The sequence below is a fragment of the Candoia aspera genome, chromosome 2 (genome assembly GCF_035149785.1).
Source record: "Candoia aspera isolate rCanAsp1 chromosome 2, rCanAsp1.hap2, whole genome shotgun sequence".
Classification (NCBI taxonomy): domain Eukaryota; kingdom Metazoa; phylum Chordata; class Lepidosauria; order Squamata; family Boidae; genus Candoia; species Candoia aspera.
The window spans coordinates 11,534,788-11,558,913 of NC_086154.1; the positions used below are offsets into that span (position 1 = coordinate 11,534,788).

Consider the following 24,126-nt stretch of genomic DNA (forward strand, 5'->3'; position numbering starts at 1 on the left):
GCTGGCCAGAGTACACGTTACTGGGTTGCCACAGGGTGGGGTACACAACAGAAAGCCTTTTGCGGGTTCTGACAAGGGTTTGTGCTGAAAACAAACAGGTGCTGTTTTTGTTCCAGGGACATCATGCAACTTCTGAAGATGTGGCCTTGTACGTTTTGTGAAGGAGGAACTGCAGTCTTCTGAGCCCAAATCCATGAAACAGATCCTGGGTGGATATGCAGGAGAATCCCAGGAACATGTCTTCATTTGGTAAGGATTTCATTCTCATTTTCAGGATTTGAAGAGGATTGTTTCCGTTGTTTTGTGAACCCAGACTGATCAAGGGACCTCCCTTCCTGGAATCGCAGTTTTAGTTTTCGCTTTTACCTGCACTTGGATGAATTAAATGCACTTGGAGTAAATTAACTCATCAACAAAGCTCACGCTTCCTGAAGTGAAGTGGGTTGCTTTCTTCCCTGCTCTAAAAATACTTCAAACAAAGGTCCCGGCAGGTTGATGGCAGAATCTTTGTGCTTCTGAAACAGGAGAGAGAAACCTAGAGGTTTGGAATAGCGTTGCTGTGGAGGCACTCCAAAATGTAAACTGATTCAATGAAATTAGCATGATTATTCCCTTCATTTTTCCCATAATGTTCCCTTTTGACGAAATCCCAGTTCATTTGCCAGGTTTAGAGTGATTTGGGGGAGAGTACCCAAATCTTTGATTGATTGATTGATTGATTGATTGATTGATTGATTGATTTAAAGAATTTATATGGCCACTGAACTTAACCACTTACATAATGCAGCACAATGTAAAAGCCATAAAGTGCCATGTTATTAAGCATCTTGGTGAAAAATGTGCTGGTGGGGGGGGAGGAGTTGTGTCCCACCCACTTTAAAGGCAAGCCTGATCTAATCACATACACAATGGTTAAAGCCACATCAAGATAAATATGCCTTCTGGAAGTATTTATACTAAAGTGATTAAAGAGCATTAAACTATGAATGTTTGATTGAGGCTGATTTCTTTGATTGGGCTCGGGCTATATGAATTGGAAGTTATTCCTTCTAAGTTGGTGTAATGGTGTGTGGGAGTGACCTTGGGAGACAGGAGGAAGAGCAGCAGACCAGACAGTGGTCAGATAAGAGGCAGCTGAGCCCGTAGAAGGAATGGGGGTGTGGCAAACATCTCAGAAAGGACCCTCCCTAGTTTCTTGGACTGTAAAGACAAGGGGGGAGATGCACTTTCAGACTTGCAAGATTCTGTTAATATTGTGTTATATGTAAATAACACAATAAGGTCAGAGCTAGTACTTCTGGGTATACTTCTTGTCTGGACTACCTCGCAAGGCTGACATCAGTCTTCCAAGTCTGAAAGTACGTTTGCCACACCCCCATTTCTTCCACGGACTCAGCTGCCTCTTTTCTGACCGTTGTCTAGTCTGCAGCTCTTCCTCCTGTCTCCCAAGGTCATTCCCACATGCCATTACAGTTGGGGACATTTGGAACTCTTTTATTGGCCTCACGGGCTTTACTTGGGTTTAGATGTTATTTGTAAATGGTACATGCAAGCAGTACCATATGCTGTATCCCCCACCAACGTAAGAGTCAGTGGTGTCTTCTCTCTTAATATCTTTTTCCCCTCTTAATTAGAATTCCCCAACATGACGATAAAGTTAGAAGACAAAGAAGATGTCTCATGGCTTCCAAATAATCAGGTGGCAGAAGGAAGTCAGAGCCTCTCAGTTGACCATTCAGGTACAGAAAGAGTATTCTGGATTTGTGCCCAGTGCTTTTTAAGGTCCATGTGATGGAGCTAGACAAATTAAGGAACTAAATTCCTTAAACGAGGTGTAGTGGAATGTAACTGTTAGAAGGTTGATCTGTGAACCAGGTTGTATGTAACTATCTATCTATCTATCTATCTATCTATCTATCTATCTATCTATCTATCTATCAAATTTGTCACCGCCCATCTCCTCCAAACGGAGGGACTCTGGGCGGTTTACAACATAAAACAGTAACTATATAATAAAATTCCGATATAAAATATAGACTAAAACAATTTTAAAAACTACCAAATATAATAAAATCCCAGTGGCTGTGGTCTCATTCAGTCATTGTATAGGAGGGGCACTTCAAGGTACTAGCCAGCCCCAAGTACGACTATTCTCCTCCCTGCCGCAAGCCCGATGGCAGAGCTAGGTCTTCAATTCCCTCCAGAAGGCTAGGAGCGATGGGGCTGATCTCACCTCCGGGGGCAAGATGTTCCAGAGGGCGGGCACTACTGCCAAGAAGGCCTGCCTCTTGGACCCCGCCAGGTGGAATTCCCTTGCAGACGGGGTCCGAAGCATGCCCTCTCTGCATGACCGGGTGGGATGGGCTGATGAAGCGGGGAATATTTACTACCTTAACACTGGCAGTCTACCATATTTCAGCTTCAGTGTTCTCCTTGGATATCTGTGATAAGGGCATAATACTAGCAGTTTAACTTCTAGAATGATTGCTACAAGGATCACTGAGCCAATGTCTCTGAACACTCGAAAGCACATTTGGTGCTCCCGCACAGAGATGTAAGTCACAGTATTATATTGAAGTCTGGTTCAGATGTGTGTTGCTTTCCATACAGAAAAGGATATTCCTTCCTGCATCTACCTGGCTTTGCCTACCTTTACACAACACGGCCAGTGATTGTGCAAACCCCGCCATGGCTGAGTACGCCATGCTTATGCAGAAAACTTGTTTGATAAACCATGGCGAGAATTGCCAGATGTACAAGCTGGGTTTAGAAAAGGCAGAGGAACTAGGGACCAAATTGCCAATATCCGCTGGATAATGGAAAAAGCCAGGGAGTTTCAGAAAAACATCTGTTTCTGTTTTATTGACTATTCTAAAGCCTTTGACTGTGTGGACCATAACAAATTGTGGCAAGTTCTTAGTGGTATGGGGATACCAAGTCATCTTGTCTGCCTCCTGAAGAACCTGTATAACGACCAAGTAGCAACAGTAAGAACAGACCACGGAACAACAGACTGGTTTATGATTGGGAAAGGAGTACGGCAGGGCTGTATACTCTCACCCTACCTATTCAACTTGTACGCAGAACACATCATGCGACAAGCTGGCCTTGAGGAATCCAAGGCTGGAGTTAAAATTGCTGGAAGAAACATTAACAATCTCAGATATGCAGATGATACCACTTTGATGGCTGAAAGCGAAGAGGAACTGAGGAGCCTTATGATGAAGGTGAAAGAAGAAAGTGCAAAAGCTGGCTTGCAGCTAAACCTCAAAAAAACCAAGATTATGGCAACCAGCCTGATTGATAACTGGCAAATAGAGGGAGAAAATGTAGAAGCAGTCAAAGACTTTGCATTTCTAGGTGCAAAGATTACTGCAGATGCTGACTGCAGTCAGGAAATCAGAAGACGCGTAATCCTTGGGAGAAGAGCAATGACAAATCTCGATCAAATAGTTAAGAGCAGAGACATCACACTGACAACAAAGGTCCGCATAGTTAAAGCAATGGTGTTCCCCGTAGTAACATATGGCTGCGAGAGCTGGACCATAAGGAAGGCTGAGAGAAGGAAGATCGATGCTTTTGAACTGTGGTGTTGGAGGAAAATTCTGAGAGCGCCTTGGACTGCAAGAAGATCCAACCAGTCCATCCTCCAGGAAATAAAGCCAGACTGCTCACTTGAGGGAATGATATTAAAGGCAAAACTGAAATACTTTGGCCACGTAATGAGAAGACGGGACACCCTGGAGAAGGTGCTGATGCTAGGGAGAGTGGAGGGCAAAAGGAAGAGGGGCCGACCAAGGGCAAGATGGATGGATGATATTCTAGAGGTGACGGACTCGTCCCTGGGGGAGCTGGGGGTGTTGATGACTGACAGGAAGCGCTGGCGTGGGCTGGTCCGTGAAGTCACGAAGAGTCGGAAGCGACTAAATGAATAAACGACAACCATGTCATGTGAATGTATCTTGTATCTGCTGGGTTCATGAATGTAGGAGTTCTACATGAGAATAGCTGGATATGAGTTTGAGCTTGGGGGATTGAACACAAGGAAATAGAAAGGAGGTGTAATGGTCTGTGGGAATGACCTTGGGAGACAGAAGGAAAAGCCACAACTAGGCAATAGACAAGCAGCAGTTGAGTCCGCAGAAGGAATGGGGATGTGGCAAACATCTCAGAAGGGACCCCCCTAGTTTCTTGGACTATAAAGGTGAGGGGGGAAGAGAGGTTCTTTCAAACTTGCAAGCTTCTGTTAATGTAACCTTGCAGTAAAGTTAGAGCTAGTACTTCTGGGTGTGCTTCTTGGCTGGATCACCTCACAAGGCTGACATCAATCTTGCAGATGGTCAGATCTAATCTAGAACCCTTTTCCCTCTTCTGCTCCTCCCTCACATGGGAATGGAATCTCCCAGTTGCAGACTCTTTTGGATTGTGATACATCTGTTTCCTTTCTTCCTGTGTAGGATTTTCTGTTCCCAAATCTGAAGTGATCCATGGGGGAGATCCATGGATTCCAGAGCCTGTTTCACAAGAAAAAGAAATCCCAGTAGATTATGGTTCAGGTAAGATTAAATATCTGAGTGAATTATTGACAGCTACTACACTGTAGCATTGGTGTAACAAATCAAGTTCAGCTTTTAATTCAGCAACCTGGATAACCTTGCTTTGAAGATAAAGCAATCTGGAGAAATACAGGTAGTCCTTGCTTAACAACCGGGATTGGGACTGGAATTTTGGTTGCTAAGCAAAGCAGTCATTAAGCGAATCCCACCCGATTTTATTGCCCTTTTTGTGGTGGTCATTAAGCTAATCACTGCAGTCATTAAGCAAACCATGTGGTCATTAAGTGAATTATATGGTTCCCCATTGATTTTGCTTGCCAGAAGCTGGTTGGGAAGCTCGAAAATGACAATCACATGACTGCAGGACACTGTGACAGTTGTAAATGTGAACCGGTTGCTGAGTGCCGAAATCGTGCTCATGAGACCATGGGGATGCTCCAGCAGTCGTAATTGTGAGGACTGGTCATAAGTCGGTTTTTCCAGAACTATCATAAATCTGAACTGTCACTAAACAAATGGTCATTAAGCGAGGAGTACCTCTACCATGATTGTGTTTTGAAGCATGCTAAAACAAAATTGCTCTTCCTCCCCTCCCCCATATATAATGCCCTTAACGTTTAGCTTCATGAAATGTTCCCGTTCTGAAATTACTGTATACTTTTTGTGGGGGGAACTATTATTCATAGTCTGGCTCTAAGTCAGCTTATTGTCCTTCAGAACTGTTGGGACTGCAGTTCCCAGAATTCCAAGGCAACAGGGCAAAGAGAATTCTGGGAGTTGAAGTCCCAATACATTTGGAGAATGCCAGGTTAGAAACAGTTGTTCTGAATTATTGCATAAAGTTCTGGGATTTGCACAGAAAATTGTGGATATCCTCTGCTGCCAGTTATCAAAATACCACTTCTGTCACATCTCATTTCCTCTGATCAGAGCTTCCAGATGTAATAATAAAGCTGGAACAGGATGAGATCCCATACGTTCCCTGTCACCGGGTTTCAGAAACAAGTGTGACATTCAAAGCAATCCAATCAGGTAAGTGAGATTAATCTACCCCATTAAGTCTTATCAGTAAATTCACTAACAAGAAAGGTCCATGCTCGCCTTACCTCAGATCCTTTCTAATGCAGTGTTCCCTCTGAGCCAAATGCTTGTTTTCTCACTTAACCTGTTCCCAGGATGCGTTAAGCAAGATGTTGCTTCTGAACAGAGATTCTCAACTTGGATATAATAACATGACACAAAGGGAGGTGTCATCCAGCAGCTCCCACATTCAGTCTGTTTTAGAGGATCTGAAATTCCAAGCTGGAGAAAGACCTTGATCTGGGGCACAAATTACACATGGTTTAGCACAATATATGTAAACTGGAGCACCATCTGGGGAAATCTTAATGATCTTGTTTCCATGAATTAGTCAAGATAGGGAATCAGGTTGTCTTCCAAGAGCGTCTGAGGAGGTGAGGTCAAAGTCCTGTCACATCTCCCACAAATCCCACCAAGATCAGTGACCTGGCATTGGAGGGAGAGATGCATCGTTGGGGGATCCAGATCGATCATCCTGCCAAGGATGGGTCAGGATTGGAGCCGATACCAACCCACACACAGCCAGTACTTAAACAAACAAGGACACTATGATACCTATGCTAATAAAGTAGTGGGTCCTAATATCACACGCAAGTGGAAACATAATTTCAAAACCAGTATGTACAGAATAGTATAAGGCAGTGTTTCTCAACCTTAGCAACTTTAAGGTGTGTGGACTTCAACTCCCAGAATTCCCCCGCCACTGGTATATGGCATAACCTTAACCGGTTTATTTTCCTCCGTCTCCAGTCTGTTTCCGTCCCTTTCTGCTTGTAATTTATTACGGTTCCTGCTCCTTAGCTCAGTAACTGAGACTGTAAAGTCTGTGAGTTTTCTCCTGGGTGGCTGGCTTCCAGACAAAGCCTTTAACTCACATTGTTCCACTGTCTGGCATCTGAATCTCCATACACACAACAGAATCTGTCCTCCTGGTTTTTCCACACTCTTACAAGCCACTCCGGGTTTTTTTTCCCGGTGAAGTCCTTGGTGCTCTCTGAGCTTGGTTGTTTGCTTGCAGACATTTCATTACCAATGAGGTAACATCAGTGCTGGTGAGTGTGAGGTTTGCAGCGAAAGACACACAGACAAAAAAGGGTAAGACTAGCTAAGCTTAGCAAGTACAAAGACTAGATGTCAGATCCCTCCAATCAAAAGGTTCACAGAACAGACTCCGTGTTGCCAGATGGGAGGGGGTGCTGGATTAGAGTGTGAAGTGGATTATTATGGCTAGGAATTTATGGTGTTCACACGTCAAGGCCAGAGAGAGGAGATACACCAGAGAGCCACCTGGATTGGGAAGTGGGGTGACAAGCTTTAATGGGGAGTGGGGGACAAAGTAATTATGTGAATGTAGTTTTAAATGTAGGTTTTCCGCGGGAACTCTCCATTCGCAGCTTTGCTCTTGTGCTGGCCATTTCACTTCACTGAAACAGTAAAAGGCCTTTGGACTCTAGACTGTTAATGTGTGAATGCTTGAATGTGCCAGTGCTTACACTAGATCTTTCAGCAACCTGGTTCAGTGTGTTGTGAGAACAGTCGTGGGTGGCTGCCGTCTTGACTTTTTGACTCTCTCTCCCTTACCCCCCCCACCCCGCAGAAGTCCCTGTTGAAAACTTAAACCTGGCTTGATAAAAATGAACGTTCGTTTATCCTGATAGGAGACGGCCATGACAGAATGTTGGAGAGAGAAATGCCATTTTCCTCCGGCTGTGTGAGAGGTTTCACTGACAAACCCAACCGTATCAAACAAGAGAACCAAAACACGGTGGAGAAGCCACACAAATGCTCTCGCTGCACCAAAAGCTTCATGAAAAGGTCCAACCTCCGGACCCATGAGAGAATCCACACAGGAGAGAAGCCGTTCCGGTGCTCCGAGTGTGGCAACAGCTTCAGCGACGGGTCTAGCCTCATCAGGCATAAGCGGAAACACACTGGGGAGAAGCCGTACAGTTGCTCTGCGTGTGGGAAGCGGTTCAACCAGAGCTCCAGCCTCATCAGGCACGAGAGAAGCCACACGGAGCAGAGGCCGTACAAATGCTTGGAATGTGGGAAAAGGTTCAACCAGAGCTCCACCCTCGTGCGGCACGAAAGGATCCATCGAGAACAGAGACTCTACAAATGCTCGGGCTGTGAGAAGAGATTTATTCAGAGCTCGAGTCTTCTTGCGCACGAGAGGATCCACCGGGGAGAGAAACCATACAGCTGCACAGCCTGCGGAAAAGGCTTTGTCCAGAAATCCAACCTTCTGATTCATGAGATGAAGCACACCGGTTTGAAGCCATTCAAGTGTCCGGACTGCGGGAAAGGCTTTAATCAGAATTCGAGCCTCGTCATACACCGGAGGATCCACACGGGGGAAAAACCGTACAGTTGCTCGCACTGCCGGAGACCTTTCAGCGACAAGTCGAGCCTCAATAAACACGAGCGAGCCCACCGAGGGGACAAGCCGTACAAGTGTTCCAGCTGTGGGAAAAGCTTTGTGCGGCGGTCTCACCTCCTGACTCATGAAAGGATCCACACGGGAGTGAAGCCATTTAAATGCTCGGACTGTGGGAAAAGCTTCAGCAGCCGGTCGCACCTGATAAGGCACGAGGGGACGCACACGGGGGAGAAGCCCTACGATTGTTCGTTCTGCGGGAAGAGCTTCAACCGGAAGTCCAACCTGACGAACCACGAGAGGACCCACACGGGGGAGAAGCCTTACAAGTGCTCCGATTGCGGGAAAAGCTTCAGCGACAGATCCAGCCTCATTAAGCATGAGCGGATCCACACCGGGGAGAAGCCGTACAGGTGCGCGGCCTGCGAGAAGAGCTTCAGTGACAAATCGAGCCTGATCAGGCACCAGCGGATCCACACAGAAGAGAAGCCGTACAAATGCTCCGATTGCGGGAAAGGGTTCAACCAGAGTTCGAGCCTTATTGTGCACGAGAGGACCCACACAGGGGAGAAGCCATTTAAATGTGCAGACTGTGGGAAAGGCTTCATTCGGAGGACGGTTCTTAATAAACACGAGAGGACCCACGCTGGGGAGAAGCAGTGAAAACCAGGTTTGTGGATAAGGCCCAGATCAATTACTAACTCCTGGGTCTTCTGATTTGACAGTACTTTGCTTGATGGAAACCGTTGGAGCTGATGTCGGGTAGTCCTAAAGCTACTTCGGTGATTTTAGATAGCCTTAGAGAGATCTCTTTCCCTGCCCTCCACCCCCCTCCCCTCCTATTGTGGCATGAGGATTTATACATATGCCCTGGGTCAACAGAGAATGAAGCCTGCTTAAAGGCATTACTTTCTGTGAATTGAAAACGTGCTCAGCTCTGCTGCTGGGATGGGATCCTGACCTCATTCCTTCACGGAGGTATGTCTGTGTATGGGGTGGAGACAGGATGCGCAAGAGAGTCTATAACGGATGTGGGATTGCGGGATTGATACATCAACTGCGTTAAACCTTTCTTTTTCCAGGAAACAAAGCAAGAGTTTGTGATGGGAAAATAAAACATGGAAGGTAAAGAATTTATGAGCCTAAATTTAGAAAAGAAACAGCTGCATTAATAACTGCACCATAAAAAAGTACCTTTTCTGCATTTCAGTATTGTTATCTGTGTCATCATGGATAATAATCCCTGGTGGAGCAGGGAGCCTGGAAGGAGGATGGGTGAAATGACGCAATCTTATGGCCATTTGCTCAGTGAGTGGCTGAGGCATCCTATCTTTCCAAAACAGATTGGAAACCATTCCAGTTTGGGTGTGTGGAGTTTGGTTCACATCTGTAATTAGATTTCCTCTTCCCCTTCTCCCCTGCACTCTGCCCATCCTAACGGTAGGGCTTCCTAAAGACCGAGGGGAAACCTGGTAACAGTCTGCAAATATCTAAAAGGCTGTTGTGTGCAAAAAGAAACGCACGGAGGGGAAGCTCGAGCATGGGCCAAAGAATGAGTTGAAATCAAAAGAAAGGAGATTCAGAAGGATTTTCTTGGTGGTAGCAGCTGATAAGCACTGCCTAGAACAGGGATGCCCTCCCTAGGCTGGGGAATTCTGGGAGTTGAAGTCCACCCAGCTTAAAGTGGCCAGGGTTGAGAAACACTGCCCTAGATGTTTAAAGATGGCTAGTGGATTTCTGTACTGAGTGGAGGTTGGACTAGATCCCACGGCGGGATCCCATCTAACCCATATACTGTACTCTGATTCTCTAGAGCAGAATAATTTCTAGAGGGTCTCGCAGCTGTTCAGAGCCGTTTGGAGTGGAAATCCCTGGTGGCAACTTCATTCTACTGATGATAATATTCAGTTGGATGCAACCTTGAGTATCTATTCGTTGGTATTCAGAAACTGCACACTTGCCACAAGCGGGTGGAAATGGAAGTGTGAGAGAGAAAAGAACACATCACCCTTGTATTGGAATGCAGAGTTGATTTCTTAGGTCTCCCAACAGTAAATTAGCTTTGGTGTCATGTATTTCTCCTATTTCATAGAATCTTGGGGGTAGAAGGGACCTGGGAGGTCTTCTAGTCCAACCTGCTTCCCAGGGTAGGAATCAATGGGCCATCCCTGACAAATGGCTGCCCAACCTTGACCTGAAAACCTCCAGTGATGGAGCCTCCATGATTTCAGGAGGCAGGCCATTCCTCTGCTCAAGAGCACTCAGTGGCAGGAAATTCCCCCTAATTTTGCATCAGGACACCCCTCTGTGAAGCTTCCATCCACTGATTCTTGTCCTACCCTTGGGAGCTCCAGCGAATAAACTCACACCCTGTTCCCCATGATAGTCCTTCATGTATTGGAAGACTGCTGTCCTGTCTCCCCTTAGCCGTATCTTCTTTAGGCTCAATCTATCCTTTTAATTGTTCTTCATAGGATTTAGCCTCCAGGCCCCTCACCATCTTCATTACTCTGCCCTGCGCTCTAATAGAAGAGGATATCTGTAGCACAGGGTGGGCCTGTGGGGTCCTTGCTGCTCTGAGCCTGGTTGTTGGCTTGCAGACGTTTCATTACCTGACTAGGTGACGTCAGTGATGGTGAGGGTGAGGTTTGCTCCCTGTCCATATACAGTAGTTGGCCCTGCCAGTGTTGGTGGGGGTGGGGGTTTCTCCTTGGTAGTTCCTTGATTAGGGTATTGTTCTCTGCTTGATTGTTTGTCTGGTGTTAATCCCTGCTTACCTGGGTGTTGGCTGCTGGAGAGGATGTGTTCTGGTCTGTGTTTCCTTCTTAGCCTTTTTATTGTCTCTTTTGAATGCTATGTAAATGTGGCTCTCTGTGTCTGGAGACCAAGGTCTCTGCACGCTTTCCAATTCCCCAGCATCCTTGTATTGTGGGGACCAGAACTGTACATGGTATTCCAGGTGTGGTCTGACCAGTGCAGTGCAGGGAACTGTCACTTCCCATGACCTTGACAATCTCTCTGTGGATGCAGCCCCACACTGCGTTGGCCCTTTGAGCCGCAGCGGCTGGAATTAGGCACAAAGTGGTGGGTGACAGGATGGAACCAGTGATGTTTGCCATCCGATGGCCATGCATTTGGTCATACAGAGATGACCTAGATAAATAATTGTTGTTGATCAGGAATTCATTAGCATACATTTGTGTCTATGTATTGGGGGGGAAGAGGCTTTTTTTTATGTTCCTTGCCAGTCTCTCCCAAAGTATTCAATAATTGACCACTAGATCTCAATATACCTTTTGCCCATCCATGTGATTAATAAATCCCTACCATAGCTGATATCTGTATACCATAATGTAGATAAATTTCATGTGTGATACTGTAATTCTTTATATTCTGAAGTGTCCCCCCACCCCACCCCACCCCACCCCCAAATCTTCAACATGTGGATGGTCTCGGTGGAGCAAAACTCTCCACGGTAAGTAAGAGAAGGTCTTTTGATCGTAGAAGAAAGCTATTTTGTGTGAAAAGGGCTATTACCAGTTTTAGATTCAAATAGACACAATAAATCTATTTTTTTCCCTTCTGTTGTGTTTGACTAGGGTACAATCATGGAATAGTGAATCAAGAGGTGGCAGTGCAAATGGGATACGTTCATGGAGGCATAATACGGTAGCACTGACAGGCAAAGAGAAACCTCCATGTTCAGAAGCAGTGTACCAGTTTTGAAGGATCAACAGCAAGGAGAATATCTGTTAGAAAAAGACTGGTGGATTAGATAGACCACCTTTCTATGTGTGTAAAACAGATCGGCATTGTAAAGGTGGTGGAGTGCTTAAGCATCCTTGCATGCTCAGCAATTGATTTTCAGAGGATGTGCTTGCAAGCCAAATCCTGCATCCTTGGGTATGGCAAACAGAGTTTGCCACAAAATATTGCAGAATGGAGTGCTCCATCTGCATTCTCTGCCAGCCAGCAGCCATGCCCTTCTCCTGGGTGCTCCATTACGTGTTCCTTTCACTGATTTTCTATATTCGCTCAGCATTCTGTAGCCATTAGCCATTTCTGTTCTCACTGGTAGTTTTGGGTATTTCCTTTTTTAAAGCCCCCGCCCCTTCTTGTTCTGCAGTCCTGAAGTGGGGCAGCATTACATACATAGACAACACAGCCATTCATTTGGGTTTAGCATTTCTAAAGGTAGATGGTTCCTCTAAGCTTTCTGAGATGTCCAGTTCCCTTAGCCACACAGTCAACTGCATGCCAAGGCATGTTGGTCAGCTGAGAGTGTGGTGCTGGGGACAGATGGACTTGCTGAAGGCTGCTGTATTTGAAAGCCTGATGTTTTCAGCCCATGTGAAGATGTTCCAGAAAATTAAAGACTGTCGTCTGTCCCCAAAACAGATGACTTCTGTTGGTTTCCTGGTATAGATGGTGCTTTTAGCTCCTTGAACCTCACTACATGCACTTTCTGCTTCCTGCGTTTCCCTTCCCGGTGATGATCTGTGCCTCGTGGTCTTCCCACATCTCAGTAGCTTCCTTCTTTTATTCATTTTTCTCTCCACACTAGCTCACTGGTGATTAGTGGTCTCACTTTGGGAATCCAGGTGTTTAATTGGTGCTAAGCAAACCATGGCTGTTTTATTGATCCTTAAGCCCATGAAGAGACCAGTAAAAAAGCTCTCATGTTCTGGGCTTCTTCCCATTGACAACTTTTGTACTTCCCTTTCCACACAAATTCTGAGTTGTGTAAATTATTCAGAATTCAGTTGCAGTTCTGCAATTCAGTTCTGCCCTCCAAATCTCTCTTGCTTGATCAGCTCGTGTTCAACATTGGTTGAGATCATACATCCTGCTAAACCACAACTGGCATCTGATTTATTTTAATCACATTTGGCTGGATTAACTCACGCTGTGCTCTATGCCATGATCATAAGCCACAGTGTGGCTTTCTTCGGGATTAGAGCCGTTTCCCAGCCCTGGTAATTCTGCAGTGTGGACTTCATTTCCCAGAGTTCCTCAGTAAACCTGCCCATTACTGAGGATTCTGGGAGTTGAAGTCCACCCAGTATGGAAACTGGAAAATACTGGCATGGGGTGAGCCCAATTGCTAGAGGTTTTCTAATCAAAGAGGCCTCTGCAGATAGGCCTCTTGAACCCTGGGGTGTGTGTATATGCATGTATGTATGTACACATATACATACACAAACATACAAACCAGAATTCAGGGAGCTTACCAGCTATAGGAATTTTGACTGTATCAAAGGAATCAAATGATGCAAAGACCCAGCTCTCTGGAAAAGGCTCTGATGCTGGGAAAGGTGGAAGGAAAGAGAAGAGGAGGACCAGCAGCAAGGAGGAATGGACTCAGGTACAGTGGCGATGGGGGCACCCTTGGAAGTTTTGAAGGACCAGGTTAGGGACAGGTCATTATGCAGAATATCTATGTGGTCCCTAAGAATAAACGACTTGATGGCACATAAACAATCACATTCACCACAGCAGACACTGTGAATCTGCAAGACCCATTGTAATAGCCATTTTGTGACAGTGCTTGCAACACATTCTCAAATTTGGAATTTTAATTCTCACATTTAGAATTAAATCAAATGCAACTGGCACCAACAAAATTTCCCAGTAGGCTGGGAATTGTAGAATTCTAAGGCTGGGGAATTCTGGGTGTTGAAGTCCATACTTCTTAAAATTGCTGAGATTGAATCTAACAGTTCAGTTCTGGAATCTAACAAGTAATTCTTAATATTTCCAAAAGTGCTCATGGCTCCCCACCAAATTGTAACCGTTCCTTAAAAAAATACAGTTTGCTGGCTGGAAATTTTGGGGTGATGTACCTGGAACACATCTGAAGGTCATCAAGTGGGGGAAAACTTTCCTTAAACACTTTGAAGCCATAAAATCCAGAAACATGTTCTTTTAATGGTGTTAAATATTTCAAAGTTTATTCATCAACAATATTTATGGCTCCCAATAATAAGAGTATTGGTGCAGTCTTACAATGACAAAACAATAAAAGCAACTATCTACTAATTTCAGATCATCATCATAACAGCAAAAGTTCTAACAACCCGTAAAACATGAGGGCTGAAAATACGGGATGGATGGAGTAGATAAGCCCCACTTCCATTTCCTCCCTGAAATGGTGCCATTGACTGAATATGGGTTAAAAGTTAAGGTTGGACTGAGATGTCCATGCGTCTCCTTCATGGCAAAGCTCCTGATGTAGATCACCAAGGAAAGGAAAAATTTACTGAACGTCTCAAAGAATGCTTTGTCCATTCCCGTCCTTTCCTCAACATGGGTTGGATCCTCTTCAACAAAAGGATTTGGAGGGTGAATTCGATCTGGGTGTTTTTTACAGACTCCCCACTGCCTTGCAACTAAACTACTGAAGGTGGCATTGTAACCAGTATCTGAAAGTGGCTAATAGTTGTAACCCTACTACAAATGAAAAGGATCCCTCCGTTCCCAAAATTCTTTTTGCCCCGTTTCTTCCTCCATCAGCCTGTATCGATATACTGAGCCACCCACCCAAATAAAATATTATCATTTGTGGATTTTTTTCTAACATCCATTAGCTTGTGGATCACTGAACTTCCAGCAGCGCTGATGTTTTCTTTCTGAAAGACTTCAATTAAATAAGAGGGAAAGCCAAAACAAAGGTAACTGACGAAGGTATTAAGATCATGTCCAAACTTCAGAATTAAGGATAAGTCCCATGGCGGATCAAGAAATTACACGAATAAAGCATCAGCGCGGTACTTCTTCACGCTGTTGGAGAATAGTTTGTTCCTCCATACTTGAATGCCCTGCAAGTAGAGAACATGTATGTCAGGGATTTCTCTTCCCTGCTGGGCTAATTCGCTACATGAGGGAGACTGTGTTTCTTCGCAACTCCATGGACCAGCACCCTTAAGACGAGAATGACACCTCATTGGCTGCCTACACAGTCTAGGAACGGTTCCATCACACAACAGAAGATGCAGATGGCAGTGTTACCATCTAGGTACCTCCTATGATGTCCAGTGAGAATCATCTCCATTTTTTTCCATCTCATCGAAGAATAAACCTGTCTAGAGCCCGGTATGACATTTCTGGTGTCTGATGAGGTTTGGTCCGTCACTGACATTTTCCCCGCAATGTGAGCATAAAAATGCCTTCTTCTGGCACTCTGGTTGAATCCTTGCCCACCCCTCCTACATTTATATGGTTCCTCTCCTATGTGAGCTCTCTCATGTTCCATCAGGCTGGATCTGTACGAAAAGGTTTTCCCACAGCTCAAACATATCTATGGTTTCTCCCCTGTGTGGGTTCTCTTGTGGACCACGAGGACGGTTTCCTTGCTGAAAGTTTTCTCACAGGGCATGTGCTTGTATGGTTTTTCTTTTGCATGGATTGCTGCATTTCTCGGCAGGGTCAAGTGAAACCTGGAACTTTCCCCACAATCAGAGAACCGATTCCCTCACTTTCCTTTGTGGGTCTTCTTGTGCCTGAGAAGGTTTGATTTCTGGATGAAGCTTTTCCCACATTCTGCACAGATGTGGGTCCTCTCGCCCGTGTGGGTCCTCTCGTGTTTGATCAGGCTGGATTTGCCGGTGAAGCCTTTTGCGCACCTGGAGCATTGGTACGGCTTTTCACCAGCGTGGGTCCTCTTGTGTACAACGAGAGTCGATGTATTGCTGAAGTTCTTCCCACACTCACCACAGCTGTAAGGCTTTTCTCCAGTGTGGGTCTTCTGGTGTTTTAAGAGGTTCCACCAGTTGTTGAAGAACTTCCCACAGCCAGCACACTTGTGTGGTTTTTCGCCTGTGTGGGTCCTCTCATGCGCAATAAAATTGGACCTCTGACTGAAGCTTTTTCCACACACTGAACATTTATATGGTTTCTTTCTTAGATGGCCTCTCTCATGTATGATAAGCTTGTATTTCAGGCTGTATCCTCTTCCACAGTGGGAGCAATTGTGTAGGCCTTGTCCATTATGGGGCCCTTTGGATGAGAGAAGCTTTAATTTTAGAATGTTTTTTTTTCCACAGGGAGAGAACCAGTATGGCGCCCTTCCCGCTTGAGGTCTTCTGTGTCTGAGGAGAGCTGATCTATAACTAAAGCCTTTCCCACAGCCGGAGCAGGAATACAGCTTCTCTCCTTGATGTACCTTTTCACGTCTGCTAAAACCCAATTTACCCACAAAGCCTTTCCCACCGGTGGCACAACGATGTGGTTTCTCTCTTGTGTGGCTTCTTTTGTGGATCACAAGGCTTAAGCTGTGATGGAAGCTCTTCCCACACTGTGGGCACTCGTAAGGTTCCTCTTCCTTATGCGTCATCTCATGGACGAGCAGGTGTGACCTTTGAAGAAAACGTTTCCCACAGTCTGTGCATTGATAGGGTTTCTCACCAGTATGGATTCTCTCATGTATCAGGAAGTTTGACCGCTGAATGAAGCCTTTCCCACAGTGCACACATTTATAAGGCCTTTCGCCTGCTTCCATCTTTTCATGCCTGAGGAGCGCTGATTTGTGACGGAAATTTTTCCCACATTCGGAACACTTATATGGCTTCTCTCCCGTGTGGGTCCTCTCATGTCTGGTCAGGATAGACCTCTGGCTGAAACTTCTCCCACATTCTGCGCATTTATACGGCTTCTCTCCTGTGTGAGTTTTCTCATGTCGAACAAGGCTGGATCTCTGGGTGAAGTTTTTCCCGCAGTCTGAGCACTGATATATTTTCTCCCCCATGTGGCTTCTTTCGTGGATGAGAAGGCTTAAGCTGTGGTTGAACCTTTTCCCACATTTTGAACACTCGTGGGATGCCTCCTGCTTATGTGTCATCTCGTGGACAAGGAGATGCCACCTTTGGACAAAGCTCTTCCCACAGTCTGAGCACAGGTATGGTTTCTCACCTGTATGGATTCTCTCATGGATGAGAAAGTTGGATTTCTGAATAAAGCCCTTCCCACAGTGTGAACATTCATAGGGCCTCTCCCCAGCCTCCATCTTTTCGTGCCTGAGAAGTGCTGATTTATGGCGGAAGTTTTTCCCACACTGAGAGCATTTATATGGCTTCTCTCCCGTGTGGGTTCTCTGATGTCTAGTCAAGATCGATCTCTGACTGAAGCTTCTCCCACACTCCAAACACTGATATGGCTTCTCTCCGGTATGTGTCTTCTCGTGTCTGACAAGGCTGGACCTCTGCGTGAAGCTTTTCCCACAATCAGCACACTTATTCTCCTTCCCACCCACATAGCTCCGGGTCAGCTCTTCTTCTGTGGGGTAAATAGAAAATCACAATGTCAAAATAAGCAAAGGACGTTGCTTCAAGGAAGTTTAGGAAACGGTGTATCACGGGCATTTTACCCTCTGTGGTGTGAGGAAGAGAAAATTACGGTTATATTCTTTTATAGCCTACCGTCAGGGCTTTCTATACTCCAAGTTCACATCACCAAGTAGAAAACTGCACAGGTCCTTCTCAAGTGTGAACCACGTCCATGTCTAGAGTAGAACGTCTCTCTACTAATTGCAGAAGTTGAAGAATCAGGCTGCTCACTCTTTTAGTTCTTCTCTGAGAGTGAAATGCCTAATATCACCTACTTGTATAAGTAGTCCTCGCTTAATGACCACAATTGGGACCAGCATTTTCGTTGCTAAGTGAAGCAGCCATTAAGTGAATCTGACCCAATAGTATGACCTTTTTGCAGCGGCTGTTAAGAAAATCATCATGAGTGTTAAGTGACCATGTGGTCATTAAGCAAATCACATGGTTCCCCATTGATTTTGCTTGTCAGAAGCCAGCCAGGAAGGTCGAAAATGGTGATCCTGTGACCACAGGATGCTGCGATGGTCATAAATGCAAACCAGTTGCCAACCACCCACATCATTATCACATGACCATAGGGATGCTGTAATGGCCATAAGTGTGAGGACCAGTCGCAAGTCAGTTTTTCAGCACCATCGTAAGTCCAAACCATCACTAAATGAATGGTTGTTAAGCGAGGACTACCTGTAGTCTTCACATTTGACAAAGCACAAATCATGTACTTGGGTACAAAAACTAAATTAAGGATCTAGCCTAATCAGGCACATTGGAATCTTGTGACGAAACAAATAGAAAACATGAATAACAATACCATTTGTGAATATCTGGGATCCAAACAGGTATAATAATAACTTTGTAATAACTCATTATAAAGCTTGCCTGTACCTGTACTGGTTGCTGGTTCTAACAGCCACTACAGGTAGCCATTGCTAGAAGATGCTTCTCAAACCTTGACCTCGGCTCACATTGACAGTAAGACAGGCAGTGATAAAAGGCATTTTTATTCCCAGTACTGGAAGCTGAGTGAAAACTGAACTGCTTCTCTGCATAATTTTTGTTACTGCAATCTTGAAAGCTGACCTTTCTTCTCCTTTCCTTCTGATGACACAATGATGCATTATTTCAAGATCTAGCCGTCTCGTGAAACAAATTCTTACCTGAACGGGCAGATGGGAAGGCTCCATTTCCTTCAGACCCCTGGTGATACAGCACCCACCGACCTTCATCTTCTTCCTTCTTTATTATCACAGTAGGAAACTCTGCTCAGAGTAATGACACAATCGTATTTTACAGTGATCAGACATCTGCTAACATCAAAAGCACTTCTCCCTCCATCGGCCCATTGTAACTCTTACAGCAACATTTTTTTCCTGACCTTGTTATGTACAGGTAGTCCTCGACCTACGATGAAGTTACAACGGCACTAAACAAATGGTGGTTATGGACAGTCCTCAGAGCTCTGGCCATCCCAGCATCCCTGCAGTCACGTGATTGTGATCTGGGTGCTTGGCAGCCAGTTTGTCCTTATGACCGGTTGCAGCATCACATGATCACCATTTGCAACCCCCTGTCCAACTTCAGATTTCAGCCTTGCACACATACATGGTTTCTTAGAAGACCATCAATTTTATTTCCAGGTAACAGAGTTAGCAATGTGTTCAGGAATGTCAAACAAAGCAAAGGCTTGCCTGCGAAGCCTAAAGCTGGCCCAGGATTCAAGAGCCAGTTCAAAGTTGGCAGCCAGTCCAAGGGTCTAAGGTTCAAGAGTGAAATAAATTTATTTATTTATTTATTTCTCAGATTGTATCACTGGGCAGTTTACAATAAAATTAACACCATAAACATACAAAATTACAAATACAAATAGCCAGATATACATAAAAGATAAAAATAAGTATAAAATCCAAGTGGCGATAAGATCTGATTCAGTGAGGCAGGCTCTAGGGCGCCAGCCACCCTCAGGAAGAGCTGTTGCCCTGCCCAGCCCAGGCGAGGCGGTCAAGTTCTTCCGGAAGGCCAGGAGCGAAGGGGCCTGCCTCGCCTCCAGGGGCAGAGTGTTCCAGAGGGTGGGAGCCACTGCAGATTCCTACGCAGGGATCCCACCTGGGCTAGACGTTGTTCCAGCGAAGACAGCAGAGGCAGCCCAGCCCCTTATATAGGCTGCAGCCAACTGCCACTCATTGGAACGTTTACTCTGTTGCCTGGCAACCACCTAACAGAACCCCTGCTCAGCTCCGCCCTCCTTTCTACTGGGCCATGCCAGCTTCCCCAGAATGTCAATGGGGAAGCTGGCAGGGAAGGTTGCAAGTCGCTGGGGTTAAGTCTTCCCCACCCACCTACCCTTCCCCAGACCCTCTGTGCTCACGCCACACTGGCTACACGTGCACCCCCTCACACACTCCCCGACCGACCCCGTGCTCACTTCCAGACAGGAACTGTTTTGTACTTTAAGGGTACAACTTCAGCTCTGGTTTGCCTCTTTGTTCACTTACACAAAAGAGATTATTGCCTTTGCGATGAGTCAAAAGGGAGATGATGACGACGATTTGCTGATTTGAGATGGACTGGACCTTGCTTCTTACCTGAAGTGGCATCAATTGTAGTTTCATTTTCTTGGAGAGATGAGACCAACACTTTCCTTTCTTGTTCCATTTTTACTGACAGCCACTGCTCCTCTTCTTGTTCTACTTTTATTATTACATCAGGAAACTCTGGGCAAAAAAAAAAAATACATGGTTCAATGAGTCAAAAGTGTTTTATTCTCGGGGGGCGGAGGGGCAACAGGAAGTTCTTGATCATTCTGCGTGGCAAAAAATGTCTAGTTTTTTTCCAAGAAAAAATATTTATTAAATTGTTACAATATGTATTAAGTTTTACAGTTTAATAAATATTTAATACAAATAATTTGCAAGGAAAAATGTTTTTGAAGGGGGCATTTTCATTAGATCTCTCACCCAAGCCACTCTCCAACGGGATCTCCTTTTCGTTTGCAGCTGGATGATCCGAGATCCGTGCCTCTTTTCCTAGCCTGAGCTGTGAGGTCATGTCACGCTTGGGACCTAATGACAGTGGGGAAAAAAGGAATCAGTCCAGATATGTCCAAAGCAGTTTCCAGAGGGAAAGCCAGGCTAATTTGTTACAGCAGGAATGGCGATCTTTTGACTCCCAAATAACCTTTTTGAAGACCCTGGAATTCCTATCAACTTTACAATCACATGTTGTGTTCTCACCATTTTGAAAAAATATATATAAAAATTGTAAGCCTAAAATAGGATTCTTACAATAAGATCAATGGTAAAAAGCCTCTCTCCATCCAAACGATGTCTTTAAATCCAAAAACAAGCATTCATTCATTCATTCATTTTGCAGGGCTTATTAACCACTCCAATCAGAACCAGCTCTGAGTGATGTACAGTACTGACTTCTATAACTCAGTTAAAAATAGAAAACCATGCCATAAAATCTATATATAGGTAATACACAACAATCAAGCCAACTAGAAAAATAAAAACATCTACTGCTGAAGAGACTGATCATATTCATTCCCCATCCATTGCAGATCTTGGTTTTTCCAAAATCATGAAGTGTAGTCCCTGCCCACTATAAAGTTACTCATTGTTGTATAGTATTACCATCATAACTACAACTGTAAATCTTAAAGCAGTGTTTTTCAACCTTGGCAACTTTAAGATGTGTGGACTTCAACTCCCAGAATTCCCCAGCCAGCATGCAGTTTGAATCCAAAGGGATGCACAACCTATAAGCTACCCCCCAAAATGATTACAATTAGGCACTGTTTACTCATTCATGCAACAAAGGAAATCCTAAACCCACTCAACAATACATGAATGCTGGGTTTGCATAACCTGATATGCATGAACAATTAAATTGTATCATGGCTTAATACAAAGGGCTGGTTCCCACAAAATGTTGCACTCCAAATTACCAATCCTCTTTTAAGCTCATCTAAAACTGTGTTTCTCAACCTCAACAAGTTTGAGATGCATGGACTTAACTCCCAGAAGCATGCTGGCTGGGGAATTCTGGGAGTTGGAGTCCACACATCTGAAACTTGCCAAGGTTGAGTGACACTGATCTAAAATATCCAGAATGTTGTGCGAATCCAGCCTTAAGCTAAGTCTAAGAGTGACAGACTTGCCTAATGCCACCTCATCAACAAGGTGGGACATGACCTTTGCATTTCACAGCTGACAGCCTTAGTTACTATTCTTGAAATTAGTAATAATAAAGTAAGGTCAGTGCTGAGCTGGAGAAATGACAGGTTTGGAGCAAAGCAGAAATATCCTTCCAAGCAAAAGCATTTTTCCAACCAAGCAAAGATTCTGTTGCTTTTAGAAGCACTCTCTTCACCCCTGATGCAACTACACGTTTCTTGCCCCCAAATGTCGTTTTGGGGCAGCTGTTATTTTTCGGGTGCTACAGAAAACTAAAATTCAGAGCACCCATGGACCAAAAGTTCCTACTAACATTGTTGGGGTGGCTGACGTGGGCGGGGCGATAAGGCAAAGTAGGTGGAGCCACGCCATTTCTGTGATCCCAAGAGTTGCCCTCGATTTGGGGCGGGGGCTTTTTAAAAAAGTTCTTAAAACTTATAGGGAGTTACGTTAGTTTGCATAGGTTTTCTGTCTCAAAATGGCAGGAAACCTAGTCGCCCAGTGTCAGCAGTAGCGTAGATGGGTGCCCTCTTAAAAAAAAAACAGAAAATCTGTTTTTCAAAAAACTCTCGGGTTTTTCTAAAAATAGATTTTTAAAATCCATGTTTCCTGCGCAGCGGCGAACGCCGACTCGAAAGCGGAGCCCGACCGGAGAACTGACGAAGGACAAAGCTTCCCCCCAGCCACCCTGAAGAAATTCATAAATAAATCCGTGCACATGGGAAGAGAACGATGGACAGGGGAAACTCGCCTTTGGCGGACGCACGCCTCCTTTTTTTCACGTATGCATCCAGCCAGCAGCGCTTTGGCGGGCGCCGCGCTGCAAAGGGAGACCCCCGGAGGGGCTGATGCCTCCTTTTTGCAACCTCGCTCGCTCCTTTCCTCGTTCCTCCCAAACCTTCCCTCCCTCGCCCCGCCGCCTCTTCCCCTTCCCAGCCCAGCCCGCGCTCCCCTAAACGCACCCGCTCCTTGCAACCTCGGCATGGCCAGCTCTGCAACCTCCCAGGATCCTGCAGGATCGCGCAAGCCAGATCCAGAAACCTCAGGCGCGGACTGGGGGCTGGACAGGAAAAGGCTTGTTTTTTTTTGTTTTTTTGCACTTCCCCACCTCCCCGCATCTTTCCCTGCCTGCTGGTCCTCTCTAGGATCGACCGCTCGCTCCGTTTAACTCCTTCAGCGTCCACGAAAGCGGGGGCCGGGGCGAAAAAAAAGCTCCTTGCAAGGAAAGGCGGGGGCGGGAAGGAGGGAGCGAGCGAGGAAAAGGGGGCAGAACTCAGTCACCGCATCATCCAGGACGGGTGGGATGGATGAAATAGTAGCTCCGGTAGACTCAGTTCAGTGATTCCACCTCCAAATATATGTTTCGTTGTTTATTCGTTTAGTCGCTTCCGACTCTTCGTGACTTCGTGGACCAGCCCACGCCAGCGCTTCCTGTCGGTCGTCAACACCCCCAGCTCCCCCAGGGACGGGTCCGTCACCTCTAGAATATCATCCATCCACCTTGCCCTTGGTCGGCCCCTCTTCCTTTTGCCCTCCACTCTCCCTAGCATCAGCATCTTCACCAGGCTGTCCTGTCTTCTCATTACGTGGCCAAAGTATTTCAGTTTTGCCTTTCATATCATTCCCTCAAGTGAGCAGTCTGGCTTTATTTCCTGGAGGATGGACTGGTTGGATCTTCTTGCAGTCCAAGGCACTCTCAGAATTTTCCTCCAACACCACAGTTCCAAAGCATCGATCTTCCTTCTCTCAGCCTTCCTTATGGTCCAGCTCTCGCAGCCATATGTTACTATGGTAACACCATTGCTTTAACTATGTGGACCTTTGTTGTCAGTGTGATGTCTCTGCTCTTAACTATTTTATCGAGATATATGTATATATGTGCCTTGGCCCAAATATATGTGCCTTGGCCCAATCTTGTTTCCATGGTTCTTCTAGCGCTATCTCTTTCAACCTTGACAACTTTAAGATGTGTGGACTTCCAACTCCCAGAATTCACCAGCCAGCCATGCTGGCTGGGGAATCCTGGGAGTTGGAAGTCCACACATCTTAAAGTTGCCAAGGTTGAGAAACACTGATCTGGTGTCACCCAGGAAGTGGGCCTTTTCCATAGCAGCACCCTTCCTGAGGGGATCCAGCAGACCCCCACCCTTTTAGTCTTTGGGAAAGCCCTAAAGGACTGGCTCCCCCCCCCCCCCAGACACTGGAGCTGGATGGATGGTTGGATGGATTAGAGATGGTGAGTTAGGCACCTGGTTCTTTTGGTTATCTTGTTTTTGGTTTTTTTTTAAATTTATTTTCTATCCCGCCTTTATTATTTTTATAAATAACTCAAGGGGGTGACATACCTATTATTCCTTCCTCCTCCTATCTTCTCCACAGCAACAACCCTGTAAGGTGAGTTGGGCTGAGAGAGAGTGACTGGCCCAAAGTCACCCAGCTGGCTTTCATGCCTAAGGCGGGACTAGAACTCACGGCCATTGCCTTAACCACTAGACCAAACTGGCTGTTGTGAGCTGGCCAGAGTTGCGTTTTGCAAGATAAGCTGCTATATAAATCTTTTAAATAAATAAATAGACTCCTTTTCTCTACTTCCACCAATGAATCAATTGGATTGATCT

General features: G+C 45.4%; 2 protein-coding genes across 2 annotated transcripts; one reads left to right on the forward strand and one right to left on the reverse strand.

Moving 5' to 3' along the window:
* On the forward strand, nt 1-9,217 carry LOC134492108 (zinc finger protein OZF-like). The gene is made up of 5 exons (XM_063296268.1): nt 1-249; nt 1,635-1,739; nt 4,458-4,556; nt 5,487-5,588; nt 7,295-9,217. Exons 1-5 carry the CDS (start codon nt 216-218, stop codon nt 8,674-8,676), a joined length of 1,722 nt encoding a protein of 573 aa, XP_063152338.1. The 5' UTR covers nt 1-215; the 3' UTR covers nt 8,677-9,217.
* A 4,716-nt stretch (nt 9,218-13,933) lies between these two features.
* On the reverse strand, nt 13,934-22,573 carry LOC134492073 (zinc finger protein ZFP2-like). Its single transcript, XM_063296202.1, has 5 exons — nt 22,471-22,573; nt 20,288-20,392; nt 19,916-20,044; nt 18,491-18,592; nt 13,934-17,283 (listed from the first exon to the last, which is right to left on the reverse strand). The coding sequence occupies exons 1-5, from the start codon at nt 22,490-22,492 to the stop codon at nt 15,485-15,487; spliced, it is 2,157 nt and encodes a 718-aa protein (XP_063152272.1). The 5' UTR covers nt 22,493-22,573; the 3' UTR covers nt 13,934-15,484.
* Between the last annotated feature and the right edge of the window lie 1,553 nt (nt 22,574-24,126).